At 44.1% G+C, this 22,015-nt stretch overlaps 1 protein-coding gene across 26 annotated transcripts in view; it reads left to right on the top strand.

Annotated features, from left to right (window-relative positions):
* Window positions 1–22,015, top strand: part of LOC1275680 (protein NDRG3) — a 47,052-nt gene that overhangs the window by 11,485 nt on the left and 13,552 nt on the right. For 8 of the 26 annotated variants that reach the window (XM_061661514.1, XM_061661516.1, XM_061661513.1 and 5 more), the window contains 2 exons: window positions 9,946–10,156; window positions 14,638–14,733. The exons of 9 other annotated variants lie outside the window; for them this stretch is intronic. In XM_061661514.1, the coding sequence (XP_061517498.1) occupies window positions 9,951–10,156; window positions 14,638–14,733 (302 nt within the window). In that variant the 5' untranslated portion in view covers window positions 9,946–9,950. Of the gene's footprint in view, window positions 1–8,278; window positions 8,635–9,945; window positions 10,157–14,637; window positions 14,734–22,015 lie in introns of those variants that run through there. 9 more of the 26 variants (XM_061661517.1, XM_061661525.1, XM_061661520.1 and 6 more) reach the window with 5 other exon arrangements.

Genomic DNA, 22,015 nt, shown 5'->3' with positions numbered 1-22,015 from the left:
CAATTTAAACCTGCTGTTATCGGAGCAGCGTAAAGGTATCATCTGGCAGAGTGCCAGAGCGCTACGAGCTATCGTAAGGCACTGTAAAGGGCCCCGGCGAAGTGCCTGTGTTGGTTGGATCAGTTTTCTGTTTTCGAAATTCCTTGAAATCGTTTCCAGCTCGTGCGGAATTTCTTAATGTTTCTTTAAGCGGGCTCCCAATTTTCCAATTTGACAGTCATTCAGAGCCGAATCGGGTTTGAAAAACAAAAACAGGCCCTTGTTCTTGATTGTTTTATCGATCGTTCGGTAGATGACGTTAGACACGAACGGCGCAGACATTCGTGGCATGCAAATAGTTTAAACTTATGATTGCTTGTCATAGAGCTGATGTTTCCTGTTGTTGCCGTGCGTTTGCTGTGCTGTTGGAACCGTTGCATGAAAGTCTTACGGGCGTCTTGTTTGGGAAAAGAAAAGTCGTACGCAGGAAAGCATTGAGAACAATAACCGAGGCACAGTTTCGTAATCAACCACCGAATGCAAAGTTTGATGCATAGTTATGGTGCAGTCATAACTTCAGAATTTTGGGTCTTTTCGATTGGAGATGTCACTGTGCCATTCACAATTTATTATGAGCTCATTTTGATGATGTAACAATAATTTGTGGAGCAATATTGAATTTGAGAATTAAATGTTTGTAGTATTCAATGCCTGAAGTCTTCAATGCCTGAAGCCTTGTATGTGAGCTACATTAAAATCAGAACTTCCATTAAAAGTAAATTGTCCTTTACTAACTAGAGCTACTTATAGTGCAATTATCTTGCCATTTGCAGAAGGCAAAAGCCTGAACATTTACTAGATTCACATTTAATTAGTCAAGAGAAAAGCGAGCAAAAAGCCTCGCTCACTTCATTCCACTCAGACTCAGATTCGATTAGCTCTCGGGCGATTACACAAAGAAATGGATTGAAGCAGATATTTCATGCGTTCTTCCCCAGTCCCGCCCAGTCCAGTGACCGGCAGCCCTTGGCATATGCCCTTGGCAAGGCGTCTCGTTCCGTTTCGGGAGGTCTCATTTTTCTACCTTTCCGAGTTTCAACAAGGTAATTGTATGCCGTGTGCTTTGTTATTAATTGACCAGTGGCATTGTGGGTCGTTAATTAGGCATGCAAAAGACGGGCAAGGCACAGGAGAAGAGGCTCCCTTGTGGGCAGCACCAAGCCTGCCAACCGTCGAAGAAAGTAGCAGTCATCTGTGTGAGTTCCCAAGAAGCAAGCCAAATCGCACCAAACTGTAGCACATTTATTGGAGCACCCGGGTCTCCGTTATGCGCGGAATGGGGGAAGTGTAAGGTGTTTGGTTCAACTTTTATACTTACGTAAGCACGGGCCGATGAAACGAACCGAAAACACACAGCCCATGCCAAAATGGATGTGCTTTCGGAAGAAATAAAATCCATCAAAAGCGGTGCCACGGTGAGGGCGAGAGGCAGGAAGGTAGAACCCGCACCACACCACGATCGACCTTCACCTTGGCGCGGTGTCGAACGACCCGAAACCACGTGAAAGAAGGTTGTCCGCACGCGTGAAGGTGGACTGTATATTTGTATTTGCTACTGCTGGGTTCGCTCTGCAACCGCCTTCACTCTGCACTCACTGCGAAGAACATGATTCCGGTGGTAACTAAAGGCGTGCAGTTGAAAATGATGGCTGCCTTTGCTGCATGTGACACGCCAGCAGCACTCACTTTTGAAGCTTCAACGGTGTCCTTTTCGGCGTCATTAGTATTCATCGCCAAAGATGCGTGTTTGGCATCGGATGGACATTTCCGCTTCGATGCGGTTCGGGTGTTCGTTTTTGGGAGGTCGCAGATGTTGCAGAGAGGCTTTTAGACAAGTTGCTAGAAGACAGCTTTGAGGTTGTGGAACCGGTTTCTTTTTTTTTTTGGGTGGGTTTTGGAGCGAAAAACTAAAACAGGATCTACCGGCAAAGTGGGTAATAAATTGACAGGCTTTTCGGTGTCATTGTACGGTAGTGTAGGCATGCGGAGGTAGTGCATTCCTGGATTAGGAGTTTGGAAAAACAACATCGAATCAATATGTTGCAGAAAGGTTGGGATATTGTCGTCCAATAATTTTGCTGCCAAGGTTAGAAACTCCAAACAGTATTTAAGTATTGATTATTACAATTCCTCACTTTCCCAAGAATGCCTAACGGACTTCTAACCTGAAGGGATTGTACTAGAACTACCGTTTACGTCAACTCTAACAATGAGAAAGAGAAAGGCAACGACAAAGAATAACCGCACAGTATTTTATCTAGCGTTGTACCACGTGACACTTTACTGGCAGCATCGGTCGGTAGTCGGCCACGTTCGCTTGACGCATATTAACGGCCGCCAATGTCTGGCAGCGGTTGCACTTTAGTGCAGTCGTTAGTATCGCCATCGGCTGCTAAAGCATACAAACCTGTCCACAACCAAATGCAAATAGGTCGCTGCACAACGCTCGTCTGTATGCGTATGGCCAACGCCATACGCGTGTACGTGTGTGTCCCGCACGCTGAAAGGCGCTGTTCGATTAGACGCTCGCTGGAAAACGTTAATGTACATTATTGATCGAGGGCAACAGCGCGCTAACGTACGCTCCGGCCTGTGTGATCGATGCGAGAGTGTTTCGGTGTGCGTGTGAAAATGGTGGGAGCTTTTTTTTATTGAACTTTTCCCACCAACCTTCGGTAAACGATTGGTTTATGAATAAATGAGTAAACTGCTCGATAGTGAACGCAGCTCCATGTGGTGCTCTTTGTGCTGTGTGAAAACACGCCCAACACACAACTCTTTTTTGTTTCCTTTTACCGAAGCTCTGGAGCAGTTCTTTGTGTTGTGGCAACTTTTATTTCTTCGCTTTATTTCTAGCACGAGTAAAGTAAGATTTTAAAACTTTAGCCTCACTTGATCCCTTGTGATGCGGAAAAAATCATCTCACCGAAACTACGCAGATTTTCTCCCCCGGAGTCGGGGTCGTTCCGTTGTGTTAAGCGGCTTAAGCGAGCGGCAAAGAAACCTTGTCGCGTGACCACACATTCACGCGCACACAAACCTGGCCACAGACCGATCGATTATTGCAAACGGACGGAATGGCGAGGCGAGGAGGAAGCCTTGGAAATGAATCCCTCTCGCCCTCGCGAGAAGTTAATGTAAAGTTATGGCGAACAATTCACACCCTTGATTCGCCCGCTCCAAAAAAGTTCTCCTACTGCTTTCCACCCACAAAGAGAATGGGAAAATGTGTGTTTTGTCTTCTGGAAGAGTTTTCCCCCACCCATACTCAATTCCCTGTATCCCCCGCTCGAACAAGAATTTCCCAAAATTATCTCGCTTTTCCAGCAGCTCGGGGAAAACTCTGGCTTCACTCATTTGGCACAGCGGCACAATGGAACAAAAGTTCGGAACCTTTCATTGAATGGAACCTTTACCGCTCGTGTGCCACTGTGTATGTGTGTGTTTTTGGTGGTGTCAATGTGATCCAAATGTCGTCGACATTAGGGCAACCACTTTCTCCGCGGATGCTACGGGTACGGGTTGGCTCGGTCCAGAATTCGTGCGAACATTTTGGCACCGATGAATGCGGGCATCACAATTTTGGCCGGATGGGGAACAGATTAAAAATTAAAATCCCGGTCAGGGCCGTTTGTCAAATGCTCCCGGTGCGGTGGTCGAGATCGTATGCTCCGCAGCTCGCCATTAGATCGTTCTGCCAGTCTGTGATGACTGCTTTTGACATGCTGCGGGGACGCACCCGCAGGACCAATTAGTGATGACGGGCGATGTCATCGCGGATATGTCACCCCGAAAAGGACTGGTCCGAGCGTTTCCATGTGGGTTTTATCTGGAGGATCTGGACCAAGGGAGGATGTCATTTGCAGCAGAAATTGATGTCGTAGAGTGTGGAGTACAGCTGTAAGGTACTTTAGGACTTTATATGTCCCTTGGAGTGGACCCGATGATACGTATGCCCTACACTCAATGATGATTGAAGAAGTTTTGGAAAGGTGCCATACTAATTTCGAAGCAAGGACATTGCTTTAATCAACAGAAAATTACCATGCAATGTAGTTCGTTTCTGCATTCCCAATAAAAAACTCTGTAAATTATCTTCATTGCGTTCAACTCCCAATTCTGGAGCATCTGTCCTTGCATGGGAATGAAATTTGATAGCTCTAATCAACTCCGAAGCGTACGGAAAAGGTAGTGTCGTTTGTCACGCGCAAAGTCACGCGCATCCAAAGTTTTGCATCCCTCGAGTGCCTTTACGTTTACCGTGCACACCGGTTGGCGCTATGGTGCTGTATCAATTTTCGCTGCAATCAAGCGCTCGTTGCTGTAAACAGCAGTGCAAACACTCGCAAACACACCTATAACACCATCACCATCACCACCACCACCACTTCCAAGCACCCGGTTATCCTTGAGCCTGAACCGAACCGGCCGTAGTTCCGTTGCCTGACTGATCTGATTTCTCCCTGCCCTCGGCATAGCTGCGTCACATCAGAGGCGTTATTACACTCCGCGTGCCATACCATAGCGTTCAGTGTGTATAAACATGACTTTGATGTTGTTCGACGCGTTTTCGACCGATTCGGATAGATACATTTGACACTCCACGCGCGATGGAGATACTACCTCCGTGCCTCGAAACTTCTTGGGCAAAAATCAATGCAAAGTCGTGCTGGTCGGGGCGAGTCGTGTCGTCTCACTGCTAACGACTTCTTGTTTTGCGCAATGTGCTTTTTTTGTTTTGTTTCTTTGACTTTGGGGCATCTCGGGTACATCTGCAATGGAAGGTTGGTCCGTGATTTGGTCGATATTTATTCATGAAAGTGTGGTGTGCCGCATTAGTTTACCATCAGCGGTTGAAAAATGTCATTTTCACATAACGGACTTGAAAGTCTGAACAGCTCCAGCGTCCAGGCTCCAATAATGTAATACTTTTGCCAACCCACTGCAGCAGTTTGCTGAGTACAGTAGAACAACTGGAAGCTTGGAACACAGTGTCGTAAAACCAGCTATTGCACGGACCATTTTTCAACCCACGTCCAGCCAATGGCTTATTAATTCAATCTCTTCCAAGACGCGCTCCGGACTTCCTTAGCCGGACCTGGTGCAGCAGGGCAGCGGTGTCACACGTTGTGCATTCGCTGGAGCGCACAAGGGCCTCAACAACTCTGCCCACGGTCCGTTGGAGGTAATGGTGGTAATGTGCACGCTGGCGGCGATGGACTCCATTAGAGCTGGTGCGATGCGATTGGCAGTGCTGCAGGGATTTTGCCGCAGTATAATCCACCGAGATGGAGCTGCGGTCGAGACGCGCATCCTGTGTTTTTACGGGGTCACCGACGGTTGGAATGATTCATAAGTTTTAATGAATAAATTTCTTGCTCAAGCTATAAACGAACGGGGGACAAGTTTGCTGTTCCCCATCCACAGTCCTTGGTTTGGCAACTGTGACACTTCACAGTGCGGTCGTCGGGTTACGTTGGCCGCCGAGAGAAGACCTACTTATTCGCACTGTTTGCAAGACGATGCGAACTCTTCCGCAGCCGCAGATCGAGGTGCGATCACATGAGCCGCAAAGAATGGGGAGTGGTAGCGGGACAGCGTACTTTCGATGGCACCGACTCGGTTTGATCGGTCGTTTTGTGCTCGACAAAATCACAAACATCGCTCGGAAGACTTACAACAACACATCCACACAGCGACAGTGTGGGAAGTTGGTTGCGAAAAGCTCGTTGCGGTGATGGCGTGCATAATCAAGCGGATTAGGATCGCTTCAGTGAGCGTCAGAATTTTCTTCGAGTTACGCCCCTGCCAGCCACTGCCGGTGTACCGGTTGATCGTTTGGATTTTACTTTACGGTGGATGACTGCCCCATCGCTCCTTCTCTCTCCGGCAAACCTGCTCTAGACACCGTGTTAAGTGTGTGTCTCTACTGGCAGTAATAGATGGATTCTTCCTCACCCACATCATGTCAGCAACAGTGATAAAGGACAACCGTTGGGACAGAATTAAGGCAAGAGATATCAAAATTGAATCAGCATGAGATAATCGCACTCCGCCCCTGCTTGGCTGTGTGTGACAAAACGTTCAGCAGCAGTTTTTACTCGGAGATGACGAATCAAGGCGACACATTTAAAAAAAACAGAACGTGGATTTGTCACGGGGACGCAATTTCACAAGGCAAGACAAGACAAAGGAGATCTCGTTGAAACTCCACTTTGTGAGCGCGTGTATCTGAACGTTCTTGAAACCGTCCCCGCTTGAGTGGCTTTCATGTTTGGTAATAAAATTATCAATCGAATTTCGCGATATGATGCTGAAATTGAATTGATGACGCTCGCTTAGTTAATACAAAAAAAGTTGAGATGGCTTCAATCTCGTCGCAGCACAACCATGCTTAAAGGAAAGAGCTTTGAGAGGACAAGGATGATGGGACAGCAGCAAAAAAAGGAAGATACAACAAATATGGAGTTGACGGAAGCGGATGGATTGAACGATCAATATCGCACGTTTGATTGTGCTAAACGGGCTACCGAGGGAATCAGTGGGCCTATGAGTCAATATACAAATCAGCTTTCATGGAGACGCGAAATGTGTGCGTCAAGTACAGGTGATGGGCACATGATTAGTTTTTTTACTGAAAATATGATATCGATATGATCGTCTTATGATCAATTGATGTGAAGCCTTCAAAGGTTTTATAACAGATATTGATTGAGTATTAAATTTCAAAAGAATTATGACTATTAGTTGTTCCAAAAGTTCTTTACATGTTTTATGGTTTTTTTATGGCATAACTGGATAAACAAGATTATGACATAAGAGTCATTTACGCATTAAAACCAATTCAAAATACATCATTTAACGCTTCTATTTTTGGCGTAGTAAACAACTTCATTTGCGTTGGAATAGCGACTCGATGAAAAAAAAAGAAAACATAATTTACCTCATTGTGTTTTTATTGTACGGTTTTCCATTTATACCTACATTTTATAAAAATTTGTAATTGAATGATTCAAGTGTCTCTACGAATATAATTCTGGTATTTAGAGTTTAGGATGTAGGTTCAAATGAGATATTGTTTTGGCAATCATTTTGTAGAGTTTTCACGTCTTACTCTTGCCTATAGCGTTTATAAATGCTGGAGAAATATTTCAAAGCAATGTTCTTGAAAGCACTGTTGCAACAACCGTTTGAGGAACCCATGGCATCATTACGTATCTGTAACATCTAAATCGAAATATATATGTACATCCCTCGCGTTGTGGACAAGATATGGACAACGCCACGTGATATAAAGGTATGGGGTCCTATTTAATGTATAGAACATGAAAAAGACTTCAACTGAAGGTGACAATCAAGTCTAATACCACATACAAAATGCGTATGTTTTATCGATCTAAAAAAACGTAGGACATTTTTGATAAACATCTCTCTTCACTTTTCTACGCAATAACGAGCTAAAGCCTAGGCCTTTCACTGTTGTCAACCCCCCAGAGACTTAATCTTCGCCTTTGTGCTTTCCTTCCCTAATGAAAGCAAATGAGGATGGGCTAGGCACACACTATCACTTACGATCAGACCTATCGTATGATAAACTTTGCCCGCAGGCCCCGCTCAATTACGGTAAATACACCGTGCGGGGAAGGGGACAGAGAGCGACAGAGAGCACGCGAGCTCGGTTTCCTGTGCCTCTGGTGCCCGGGGTCCGGAGCTAGTTCACGCTGGACTGGTCCGCCAAATGCCATAAACACAATTCCCGTTGAATTATTGTTTCTGCGCAATAACAGCCAACCCTGAGCCAGCAGGCCTGCCTGTGTGCGTATGCGAGTGCGTGTGTGTGTAAGGTTGTGTTACGCTCCAAGTGGAAGTAGTGCTGTATGGTAAATGGTCGCACCAAGCATTGCGTCGTCATCGTCGTCTCAATCGCTCTCTTGGGTCAACAAAAAAACGGGAAGACGGCAAGGGGGAAAGGAGGTTGAAAAAAATTGACCACAGTTGCGCCGTAGGCCAACGGGGACAGCGGAGATAATAATGATAGGGAAGTGCCCGCGTGTACCTATCTCGCACACTGGCGATGAGGCTTTGTCGCGTAATCCCACCCCTCCACACATAATGCACCACACATATTGCACACGAAATGCTGAAATGCTACCACTACAACACTACCACTACAGCGAAGCCCAAACCCTTATCGGGTTCACCGCATTACTTTACGTGAGTGCGTCAACAATCGCGCTGATGCACACCACCGACCGGGCTGCACTTTCCTGCCACATGGGTGGAGATGGGGGAGATGTGGAAATAGTTAGTCCGCTTGGCATTGTTACAGTAGCACTGTGTTTACACTCTGTTTTGCTTGTAGTTACTATCTCGAGTGGGAGCTTCACTTTAAAGCGTTGTAGCTGTATTCTGTATTTTTGTGTTTGTTAGCTGTGTTTTTTGTTGTTGTTCCGCGCTATTCCTACAAAATGTGTTAGCCACCCCCCTCCCCGCCTGGTGGTTGAGTAGAACGATGATTCGATAAGGAAAGCCAGCGCTGGCTGGATGCGAAAGTGCCTCCACACTCCGACGGGGTGGATTTAGTAGAGCCGAGAGGTAGAGTGGTAGCGAGAGCGGATGAGTTTGCGTGATTGCTTGCCATTTAGAGAAATGAAAAGGAAATGTCAACACAAATTACGACATTTTGCCTGGCTGGGCTGGCAGTGCCATTCCTTGTCAAAGTTTCTATACGAGCTTTCAATCATACAACAAGGAGAGCCCTAGAGTAGAGCGCACACACACACCGACCGAAACGGTTTTCTAATCGTAAAAGACTCTCGTGTCGGAAAACTCGACACTACACAGCTACCTTTGATGTGTGTAGACCGCACCACAAAACCACAGCGGCACGGAGCCCCAAATGGAGCCCACAGGAGGTTACCCACGAGAGCAATCTCGCCGACATGTTGTAAATCTGTACATTAATCAACACCCTGCACAATAACACGCCTCACAACACCACTCATACTCATGCCGATCAAGCTTCACCGTTTATTATGCGTATCTGTATGCTTGCGTTTGTATTATTTAGTTGTTTAGTTGGTTTTTTGGTGTTCAAAGGTGGCGGTAGTTCAGTCAACACGGTTTCTTCAGGTTCCTACGTTGTACGTTCGCTTGGTTGGGTCGTACCGGTTGTTTAAGGGGCAAACTAGTATAAGTTCTTCGTATCACTTGTAAAACTGGTGCTGGTTTATTATACTTTAACTGTTTAGTTTTGTTGTTTATTTCGTTTTTGCAATCATTTCTTAAATACATACTCCTAGTTAGCTATTGGTTGTTTACTTTACTTCAGTTCTGTTTGAAATGATTTCTTATTATATTGTTTTGTTTTCTCGTTTTCTTTTCTCTTTCTCTCTTTCTCTTACATCTTACGTTATTTTTTTTATCTCGGAAACGGTGTTCTGTTTGGTGCGGAATGAATTTTTATATCACTTTCATTGCAACACAACTGAACTACTTTCAACGACTATCAACGTTACTTTTTTGTACGACACGTACGTGTGTTTGATACTTTTGGTTTTCTGTTGTGTTTTATTTGAATTTGATCTTGTGTTGTTTGCGGCATAATGGCGATTTAAATAATATAATGCTTTATGAAATTTGTTTTTTAAACTATTTACTAAATTTTGTTTGCGTTTTGTTCTTGAATGCTACACGCTCTTCCCTGCCTTTGCCTCTTGCTTTGGGGCCGTCGAATAAAATCATTCTACAAAAAATGCAAAAATAACCTCACAAACAAACAAACGAAACAAACTATTTTAACCCAATGTCCACGGGATTCTATAACAAACAAAAAAAAAAACCCAAAAATCACCTGCACCCGTCCCTTTCCTTTGCGCCACCTTGCTGGGGGAAAATTCGCTGCAGACAAGATGCCCCAGTCCGACGGGGGTTACGTTTCGCTTGGCGGCGGTGGCCCCAACTCGATCTACAACTCGACCACCGAGCCGCAGTCCGGCTCGAAATCGGTGATGGAAACGGTGAAGCGCGTCATCGGGACGGCCATCGGGGCGCAGGACAAACACGCGCTGCTGGAACGCGATGGGACCGGCGCCCAACCGTACATAGTTAGTGCCAGGTAAGCTTTAGATGCGCACTTGTCGCTCACACACCTCACGTCACGTTGCTGACTTTGCTGCTGCTGACGCTGCTACTGCTGCTCCTGCTGCTGCTGCTGCTACTGCTTCTACTGTTTGTCTTTGCTGCTGTCTCGGAAGCTCTGCGTGCGCGTGCGTGCGTGTGTGTGTGTGTGTGTTCCATTTTTCCCAACCCAACCTCTGGTAGAAGTTGCTTTTCACCCTGTTCCCATATCCTCGGGCTTCCCTCAATCTGTGGTAGGTTGATCGTCCTTTGTCGTATGTTTGTAAAGCTTTCCTGTTGCATTGTTTCCCTTATTTTTGTTCGAGAAGGCATGGTGTTTCGCTCAGCCTCCCCCCCGAAACCTCTTTGTTACATACACACACACACACTTACTCACTACATTATTCTCCGTACACACACACACCAATACACAAGCGACACAACTATGTGTATCCTTTTCGAGAAACCTTTCCACGCGATGCAATTTTCGTCCTCGCTCCAATCATCATCTCGCATGACTGACGGCACGTACTCTAAAGATAGCAATCGTTGTGACAGATTTCCAGTGCTCGGCAGCACTCATCAGCAGGATCCATAATCGTACTGGGAGGTACTGGCTGATACGTTGGCCAGGGGTATATATATTATATTTCTGCCAAGCGTTCAAGAAAGGAAAGGCAGATTGGGAAAGAAGCAGAAGACGAAACTATGAAGAGATGGTGGATATAGAGGGCTCCAACAAAAAACTGGGTCACTGGTGTACAATTGTACAGTACGGTGCAACTGGTTGCAAGTGCAAGAATGTACTGCCAATCGGTGGCATTGTTGGAAGGGGAAGCTAGCACGTTGCATTGGCTGCAGTTCATACTCGCATAGATTTGTGTCATTTTGTGCTACGTTTTTTTGTTGCTGCTGTCGCCTTAATAGACTCGATGCTTTGGAGCTGCAAGGCTAAAACCTGGGAGAGCGCGATGGGGTAAATAGGAGAAGAAGAAATTATAGTTTGCAACGGTAGTCAGCATTAAAATAGATTCTTTGTGACCTGTTTTTTAGTTGGCATTTTATACTGTCTTCAGTTCGCTTGTCCAATTGTTGAACGGTTTTTTTTTTCTTTTGGACTTCTTTATCTTTAACAAGTTTACTAGGCATTACATTTTTTATTGCATCATTTCTGCTAAAGCTTTCCTGCTTGAATTATTCAGGAAATTGAATAAGATTCCTGATTGATTAGAATGATGTATCAGTTTTTTTCTATTCAAAAGATATTATCTTTCAATAGTTCTTTTTTTCCATTTGTCATACAACAACATTCATTAATTCATGGAAATATCGATTTATTCGATTGATTGTTGCAAAGTATACACATGTTTTTTTTCCAATCAAGGTTTATGTTTTTATTTCTTGTAAGAATAGACAAGAGCTGTTTCTCATTGAAATAAATATCAATGATGAAATCTACCCGAAACGATATGTAGAATATTATATAAAACACAACAGCAGTACATGTTCATTCACGGAACTAATTCGCTTTGATACTGTCATTTAAGAAGCTTATGCAGAAGCCATTTTTAACGATCATTGGAAGCCACACTCACCTGTGGGCTTCGTATGACATCTTCCAGCTAATTCTATTTTTAGTCAGGCAAATAATTAAGTTGCTCCCGAGTTTCATGTTTATTATTCATGCGTTGATTGATCCCCAAAGGATCCCCGAACGGCTCTCGTATCATATAGCACACCGTCGTGTGGAAAGGCACAACAATATTTCAGCACCTTCCCCGTGTTGCGTTCGGTTCGCCCAACGCTTCCGTGGAGCAAATTATTCCGATCCGTGCCATGGAATTAGTTTTCCTCCCTCCCCGGTGGGAAATGGACCATGTCCTGACGTGCCTAGCACTACTACGACGATGCAAACACAGCTTCTGATAGGATTTGGGGGGGGGGGGGGGGGGGGAGAAAACAGAGAGAACAAAATCGATACCCACACAAATCCGGCTGTACGTGTGTTGAACACATGGACAAGAATGAAAGTTGCGTCGAGCCTCCGAGCGAGCCTAATCGAGTAACGGTGTCCGAAAGAAAGCTGTTAAAGTTCTGCATGGGTGCGGGTGATTTCGCACAAAATTGTTGCTTTTCCGGTGGGGCTCGATTCTCGGTGTCTTTGTGGGCGCGTTGGCCAAAGGAAAAAGTTGGAAACAGAACAGAACTGGGGCGTTTTTTCTGTGGCCGTTTCGGAATCAATTTCCGGGCGTTTTTCGGGGGACATGTATTGATTTTGTACTGCTTCAGCTCACCAGTTGTCGTCGGTGACATGACATGACATCTCAACGCACTGTCAAGAATGGGACGATGAGATGTTGTGTCATTTTGTGAAGACATCAGTTGGAAACGACCTGAAGAGTTCAGATTCAGATTCGTTGTAGAGTTCGTTTCTCATTTCACCAAGGATTGTTTCCATACATTCTCGTTTCTTTGTGGAATGAACTCAGCGTCATGTCACCAGAGAACTCCAGAAAATGTATCAACTTGCTTAGAAGTACGAACAACCCCCGAAGAGTAATAGAGAACGTACCGGTACGATCATAATTGCTCATTGCTGGCGTAGTGTTGTCGATAATTCTTGAAAGCCTGCGACATCGCTCGATAGCCAGATTTGTTATCGAACACCGCAGTCATTATGGACTCACCCTTCCCTCAACAACTCCTCAACATTGCGCACTGTATCACTTATGCCAGTCCCGGCGGAAGCTTATCTTTATGTGTCAGTGTACGTTCGGGAAGCAGTCCATTTCGGTCGTTTGTGTCCATCGAGTTGTAGAGCACGATGACGATGTTTGACGAGCTCGTGGCGAGGACCGTGTTTGCCATGTGTGGTGCCACTATTCGTTCTTGTTCAATCGCTGCTGCCATCGCTCATCGTGCCTCGTTGCGAAACCGTGTCGGGCGTAACCAACATCGTGGACAAACCTTCCTTTTGCTTATGCTTTTCACTCCACCAAGTTTTTGCATGTTTCTGCTTTTCCGCCACCAAGCAAATGTGTCACGTGCCCAGGCGATACATTTCGTTTTGCCGGCTTTATTTAATCTGCTTAACTGTGAGCTTTTAGCCAAGAATGCTTCGTACACTCCGGCGGGTCTTGGCATGGGAGTTTTGACCAGGCGCCCGCATAACACACTGTCTGCTATCGATGGCAACCACTTGTTAATTGCGCAATTATGGTGCCAGCTTTCTAGAACGCTTTTTGCGCTTTGTTACCAATTATACGACTCGGTACGACCAGCTTGCCAGCAAAAAAAAAAAACTACGCAAAAGCTTGTGTTTCTTCCAGCGAACGCTCTCTTAAGTGGGTAATGCAATGCAAAGATTCAGATTTCAAAAATCAACAATTTGCCCTCTGCACCTGAACCAGCTGAATTATGCTGGCACGTTATGAAGTGCTTTTCGGAAGTAGCGGAGTGTGTTGCCTTGGTGAACATGGTTTATTTCATCTCACTTTTTTTTTGGTTTTCCCGCTTTCTGCACGCTTTTCGATCGCTGGCGCTGTGATTTATTTGGCGTCGCGCGGCTCGGTGTTATCCAATTGTTTCCGCTTGAATAAGAATCTTGTTTGAATCTGTTATGAATTCTTGGTATGTGTTTGGCTGAATTTTAATGTTTCGCGTTTGGCGTGGAGCAATTTGCATCGCACGAGCAGACACGTCTGCTATTGATAGACACGGCTTGGAGCCGTTAGAAAGGTCGAGAAAGCAAGCAATCAATCGAGCACTGCATGAATCGTTTCTGCTTCAATTTGTTGTTTGATATAAATTTAATCAAAATCATAAGCTGTACATTACTTTTACCGGAAATATTAATATATATTTGATGCGTTCTAAATGCCTTCTAAATCTCGTACTGCTATCTTTTGAGTAATGCCATCAGGCCGAGCCTCGGGCCACAACATCACAATCACACCATCCATCTCATCAATTCTCCATCCATAACAGTTCCAAAAACCACACAAGCCATCATTAAGTTGCAATCAATAATCAATGCCCAACCGTGCGGGAAGGAAAAATCAATACACAGGCAGCGTTACATCCCGCTGAGCTAATACATTACCATACAACAGTCTACCACAGCAGCAGGAATAGATTAACAGTCCCAAAAACCTCACCTTCCGGAAGCGATTGATTTAAATTTGCATTTAAGTTTGCCCTTCCAAACACACACACATGCACACAAACTCACACATGACAGCCCTTTTCCTCAAACTCCTCTACAAATAACACACCACCCAGAAACCACTTTCTTACTGCTCTTTTTTCTAACTTTCCCTGTTTATTTCCTTCTATTGTTTTTTTTGTTCGATTCTTGCTGAAACTTCATTTCTTTCCCTGAATTACCCGTATTTTCCGTTCCCTACCATTATTTTTCGTTTCGTGTTTTGTGTTTTGTTTCCTACTCGGTATGTTTTTCGGCCTCTGCATGTGATTTAGTACTAATTTCAGAGATCGCGACAAAACCGGCAAATCAGCGAACGCCAGAATGCCATCCGCACCAGCACACACTGCCGAGGAAGCTCGCCTGCTTGGGTAAGATTGTTTATGCATTTTGTTTTATTATTTTGTTATTATGTTTTCCCTCGCGTCTTGTTTTATGATTTTTCGATTGTTGTTGAGTTTTTTTGGCATTTGGTTACAAGTTTAAATAACTAACGCAGCGCATCCTCCTAAATCGTGCCTGTTTGATCGCGCGCGTCTGGAACAGCAGACTGTGTGCAACTTGTTTTATTCTAATTAAGTTTTATTCTATTCAATATGCATTATTATTTTTTTGTATAAACGTCTCAAACAATTTGTTTTCAACTTACCCATCATACCTTACCACTCCGAAGAAACACTACATTGAAACACTGAAATGTACAAACCTTACAGCTCGATCCATTACTGCTCAGTACACGAACGAATGGCTCCAATCATGCTCTCTCTCTATATATTTCTATTATACTCCTATATGCTCGTACTGTAAAGCGCGTAGTGCTCTCATTTTGTGTCATAATTATCTATATAAACACACGCAAAATTTATATTTTTAGTATGTAAGGATATTTAAAATATATATATATTCAAGTGTCATACATAAGATCAGGTAACATGCTGCACAGTAAACCATTAATTAGTTCCAAATGGTATATCTTTAATTGTGAATTATTATGGGGTTTTATTGAATTGTTTCAAAGAAAAAGACTGGAGAAAATATGACGAATTATAAGTATTTTGCTTTTAGCAAGTTCCCATGATAATTACATAGACTTCATTTTACAAGAATATTGAATACTTGTAGCAAGCTAGGCTAGTACTTCGATTATTTTTAATCTTAAAATCTGCCAAACATGACTTCTGTAAGTCATAATGTTAATTCGAATATTGTACCGGGTTAATCCTCTGATTTTTTAATCGTTTATGAACGACTTAGTTGCTTTAATCCAATTCTAAACATCACATTGATGCTCGTGGTGCTTCGATTTAGGATTTTCAACGCTAACCTTACTTAAAATGTTGGCTGTACGTTTTGCTTGTTAATTCAACTTCACAAAAATCAGTTTCCTAGACAACGACTTTGCAACGCTTTTCAAGAAGCAAGTCACGCCACGTCCTAGCTCTGGTAGTAAACTTCCCAGTAAAACCCTAAAGTGTTGATGAAGATGAATTTGGCCTAGACATTTACTCGAGTAAATATTGTTAAACCCCTTATCCATCCATTTGATTCGCTTTCCCCACCGAAGTGAAACTTCCTAAACACAATCACGCCCAGATTGACGCAATCGAAATGGTGCGAAACTGGGAACGACGTCTTCCCAGTGTGTCCTTCCAGGAAGCGGAGGCTTCCGATTCGGCTCTAAAGGCAATTAAAAATTTTCCTCCCTCAGCGCCGTCCACGTCCGGCATCACCGCCACTCCGTTATTATTACATTTCGGTTCCGCTTTTTGCCCATCAACGAAACGATCGACTCCATTAGGACTCGTTTCTAGGGTTGGCGTGTGCGTTCGCAAGTAAAATGTGTCGATAATGGACACCGCTCAGGACAGGCAGCTTCGTCCCGTGGGGGGGACTGCAAGTCGGTGGTTCGATGGTGAGGTGAAGGTGTATTCTTCAATTATGCAACAATTTTCATAACAGAGCACGAGCCTGCAACTGTCGTCGCTTTTTGTTACAGCGCAGCAAGTGGAAAAGCTTGGATGGAGAAAGGACATAGGGGAAGACAGAGGGGAGATGGAAAATTGGATCGATGTAGTGGAAAGTGGAACAAAAACGGCTGCCTTTCTTGTGCAAAAGGTGCATCAGTTCTTCGTTTTGCGCGAGCATGGTAAAATGCATTAGCCTGGCGGGGGGGTTTGAGGCGACACGGCCGTATCTTTCTCGGGTTTGCTACATTAGATCCTTATCGAGGGAAGGAAGGCTTCGTTATTATGTTGAACCAGGAAGAAATAGGTGGTTCACTGCGCATATAATGCCTCGGTTGCTGGTAGACCCAGTTCAAAGTTCCATTACGAGGGCGGTACAGTGCAGGCATTCGCTAGAAAATGTAAGGCCGCGGGCCCACGGGGCTTTCTCAAGCTGAGAAAACATTCTCAAGCACTCATTTAAGTTTCTCTAGCACTCAAATCTTGTTCTCAGACGCGAGCCCGTGGCCGTCGTCAATTTTTCTCACTTTGAGAAACTGATAAAGTCACTCATGCTTTATTTGGAGCTTTAAATAGAAAATATATTTTTGATCGCATTTTTTTTATTTTTTTTTTCAATTATAAACATTGAATACATTTTCCAAAGTGATTACCGAAAAACAAATAGCACATTTGCTTATATTTCAGTTAGCCGATCGCTGCATCGTCAACTTTCTCAAAGATTCTCAAAGATTCTCAAAACCGATTTTGTTCCGATTCGACAAACGCTGAGAACGAGGATTTCTCAAAAGCACTCATGAGTGCTTGAGAAAATGAGCGCTGAGAATCCCCATGGCCCAGCGGCCTAAGAGGTTTTTCTGTGGTTTCACGTGCATGGTTGTGTATTGTTGTGTTGCAATTGAAACTCACTCCAGAAGAACCTACCATTGTGTGAAGTATGTTGTTTTGCTAGGAGCGCAAGTGAATACTGTGGAAAGGCAGCTATGGTTTTTCCAAAGAAATGCTGCGCCAGATGCAATGTAGCGAATGATGTTTATGGAGAACTTTTAGATGTACTCTTGGAGTTGCTACTACTGAAGAAAACCGGGGGATGTCACCTGGAATTTATGATCCCTAATAAGATACTACCAAAGATATATATTTGTTTGCGACCTGCGTGGACTTGCATGTCTTTCGAGGAATCGTTATTTTACGCTGACACTGCTCAATGTATGCTTCTGTTTTATTGCTTTGGAAGCCCTTGGACGATCAAAACAAGCTTTATTCTTTTGTTTGATCTAACCTTTGTCCGATGTGTCACGCGGACCAAATGGTTGCAAATTTCAAACGTCGTCACCCGCTAACTTCAGTGTGGAGACTTTGGAGACGTTTTTTTTCCACCTATTTTGCTTATTTAACACATGATTCACAAATTAGCACCCTTCCGGCAAACCTGCGCAGTATCGGACAAAGATGTGTTGTTCGAGAAAGTGGTAGATGTACGCGATGAATACCGCGATGTGTGGGGAAAACACAAAGCATGTACCCTCAAACGTCAACCAGCTTCATTTCAAAACGACAATGTAAGTTGTTACCCAGCGAGAACTCCGCTTCTCCGAAGGTCGTCAAGCTATGATAAGCAATTTCCATCTGCCGAGGAGGCGCCTTTGTCTTTGTACGAAAAAGGAAGCAAGGTTACGTCGGTTACGGCTGGATAACGTTTTTGTACCATATCCACTGGAGTGATGTCGGAGCGCGAGACTCGGTCTGTGCTGTGTTTACCGTTTTACCGTGCGAAATGTGTCTTTGAACAAGTTTCGACGTCGTACCGGGCGTACGTTCGACGAGCGGGAGAATACCGTCTCGAGCGACCGGTATTATCCGGTACGACCAACGGTGCGGATCTTCATGCGGACAAGGTAGCACAGCTCGTTGGTACGAGTAAACAAGCTTTTAGGATTATTACAAAGCAATAGCGAAAGCATCCAGCAACAGCTACACTGAACTGATGGAGTTGGATGAATCATCAATTCTGGGCGCTCTGGACGTTACAACATTGGGCAATGTGCGATCCGAGATCGGATAAGTTTGATGACGTTCTCATTAGGCTTTTGTTGGCAGAACGGTTCTGAGTCAGCGGTACTGGAGTGCTTGGTTGTTGTTCCGAAGGATGGTTAAGAGTAGGTAAATGGTTGTCCTCCTTTGCCAGGAAAACATGCTCTGCAGAGTGATAAATTAAAGGTTGTCGTCTGCAGAGATTGCTTTATTAGTACGGCAATATCTTCAGGGGATTTCAAGAATTTTGTTATAAACGTTTCAAACTGCCTTCTATATATCAAAAGCTCACAGGACCGAAGTTCTTTCAGTTTGGTTATTTGTCTACATCGATTACGCAATGAAGAAGCTTTGAGAATTGTTTTTGGCGAAACCCTTTTCCGTAAAAAATAGCCCATACACCTGTCATCGCTGCTGGAACAATTCAATTGCTGTCTGTTCTATTTTGCTGCCAGCCATCTGTCGGTGGCAGACTCTTCCCATCAGTCCATCGAGCGCAAAGCAAATTCCAAACAAGTTTAATCAGTGACATCAGTCAACTGGCTAAATTTGGAACCCAACCATTCCTGGAAAAGGAAGGAAGCATATGTGACGGCAAAGCTGCTCCAGCCTGCGCCACAAGCAATAATCGAAACGAGCTATGGGGCTACGGGGAAGTTATTTCTTTCCAATTTTCTATTTCCTGCACCGTTGTCAGCACGCGGGCTGGAAACAGCCCGCTTGCACGGGTAAACTCGTAAAACTGTTCGATGAGCTGTGTCGTCTGTGTCAACATTAGGGAGCACCGGGGACGTGGACGTAATCGTCCTTTTATGGGGCGAAACGAATTAATTAATCCATCAAACTCAGATCGCCGGGTTGGATAGGTTTTCGTGAAAAAAAGAAAAGAAAACTCATCCGAAGAACATTTACTCTATATTTAAACCAGCATAGTGGAAAAGAATGTGAAAGTAATGATATCATGTAGGCCTATTTTTGTTGTACTTTGCTGAAATTGCAAGCGCAATGACTTCGAATAGCGCTACCTCAAACCGCAAGTGATGTGATGATGAAGCTGATTTCTTGACTTTTCTTTCTTCCCTGTGTTGGGGATTCCGAAGACATTGAATTTGACTATTCTCTTTGATGTATGATCGCTTCCCGGCAAATCAAAACCCTTCACATGCGCCTTACGGTGCAATGGGTTCGGGAAATCCCAAGATCCCCTGCCGAGTGGGGTAAAAAGGTCGAAAAAACCGCCTCTTATCAACCACCCGCCAACCTACAAAAAGGTTCAATGATAAATTGTTCCATAGAAACGGCTCCTTTTGGGGATGGCACACAGCACCCAGACACACACAGCAGAGCGACTTGTCGTAACAATGACAGACTGCCAAAAGTTCCTCTAATCTATTCTGCCCATTTTCTCGAGCACTGGAGCGTTGGGTGGGAATTTCGGTAGCCATCAGGAAGCAGGCAAAAGCTTTCCGGTAAAAAATCCGGACAGGAGTGATTGTAGTGGGCTTGCAAAAAAAGAAGAAGAAGAGAAAACTGCTTTCAAAGCGTTTAGAAAGGATGCCCCGGGATCGTAAGGGAAATATGTTTCGGGCGACGTCCAAGAGTGCAGGAAATACGGCTTAGGCTTCATTTTCCTCCATTCATTGTGGGTGTGTGAGTGTTTTCTGTGTGTGTGTGCTGTCCTCACCCACTCACATAAAGTGGAAAGGGACACACACTAAAGCGTGCACAGTGTGCGATAGCACCGAAAGTTATCCGACAAGACATTACGCGTGGTGTGGCGCCGCGGGAGCGGCAATGAAAACACGGTGGACGAGAAGGAATTTTGTTTTCCCATGTTCGCTACCATAGTTACCGCCCAAGGGTGGGGTGTGCTTTGGGCTTTCCGTTGGACCGTCGCGCCAGCCTGTCGGCAGTGGCAGTTCGATTATTTCCACCTGAGCCGCACGCGATCCGTTTCTGATGTGTGGTGGAAGGAAAAAAACCGTCTCATCTGTTCGCAATGGAAAATCGAGCCCCTTCTCAGAGCGCCATCCTGCATGGGAACAGGCGAAAGTCGGAAGCTACCGTTGTGAAGGACAGTATCGGGCCATGATTGAATGCATATGTTTGTTTTTCAAGCAAAAAAAAAGGCAAAGAAACGGTCGTATTAACGATTTTCACTTCTCCGCTGCACTTTTCGACTCGGTGAGCCAGAACCCCAGAGTCGTTAGTCGAGTGTCATTGCGGCTGGAATGGGAAAGGTAGAATGATTTTCACCATATCTACTCAAAACTCAAAATGGCAAAGAGTAGCAAGCAATGGTGTATGTTTGGTTACGTAAAATTTGCGTTCCATATTCACCGTTTTTTGCCAGGCGTGCTGCAAGCTGGGAAATCAAATTGGAAAATTAAATTACGTACAGCGAGCGGATAGCGTACGCAAGGGCAAATGTAGAGCAATCACAGAACGGCAATCGAACGAATGGAAGCACCAGAGCCCTATAAAATACGAAAAATGAAACGTTTCGTGTCGCGTTATTTGAGAAGGCAAAGAAGGATACGCATGGAGTGTTTTGATTCAACTTTCGGAGCGCACAATTGGTAGCAATATTGGAGCGTGTAAAAGTTTCGCCAAGACAGATCGATTGTCTCGTTGTTGGAGGGTGCAAATGTTTGTTTTCTTGTGCACGACACCGTGCAGGAAGAGGGCGGTGTTATGCAAGATCTGGCAATCTGATTAAACTGTTTTATTTCTTAGTTGAACGAATTTCGGGGAAGTTTTAATGTTTGGAGGATAACGATTAAGTATGTCTGAAAACAGTATCGGGCTAAGGCGGCCCTGATATAACTTTACTTTTCAACAATTGCGAAACGATATCAATGAATTTCTAATGGTGTGATCTTCTCCAAAACTTTGTAAAACATTCATCTAATGAAAGACTTTAACGGCAAATCCAAATGTTGAAGTTAGTTTAATACTTAAAGTTTCTTCACGAAGCTTATAAACTTACAGCAGAAGTTGCATATTGTCTATTCTTTGTGTTGGGTACCAAGAAGTATAATTCTTTTATAAGATATACATTAATATTTGTCATCGTGGGACGTTGAGCAGGTTGTTGCATACGTTACAAAGATAGAAAGCTCGATCATCGGATAGCATTGAATTCAGAACAATAGTAACATACATGTTGTGGCATAAAATTGTTTTGAATATATAAAATTCTTCCAAGCTAGGCTTAAAGCCTTAAATGCATTAACTTTAAATAGAAAATATGTTTAGATACATAGATATCCTATCCTTAAATATAGCTTACACCCATTCCATAATGGCTTTGTATTATACATAGCGATGAGTATTTAACTTGTAGATCTTTGTTTTCAACAAAATTGTTTTGAAATTTAACTTTGCCTTGTGCTTTCATTAGGCTTAGAAACGATTTTCCTTCTCGTCGAAATCAATTGCTAATAGAACTGTGACAATAGAAGAGTCATCTCTCTGCCTAAAATCAAAATGAACCAAGTTTTTTGATAAGAACAATACCCGAAACGGTCAAACTGCCATCGTTAACGTCTTCGAACATTGGTACATCCATGCGAAGGCCTGCGACTTGATGTCAATGATTTGCGCGGCGATATGACCTTGTTGTCTTGTGTGGAACACATATCTCCCCCGAAAA

Source organism: Anopheles gambiae, chromosome 3 (assembly GCF_943734735.2).
Source record: "Anopheles gambiae chromosome 3, idAnoGambNW_F1_1, whole genome shotgun sequence".
Taxonomy (NCBI): domain Eukaryota; kingdom Metazoa; phylum Arthropoda; class Insecta; order Diptera; family Culicidae; genus Anopheles; species Anopheles gambiae.
This window is presented reverse-complemented; position numbering and strand designations above follow the sequence as displayed.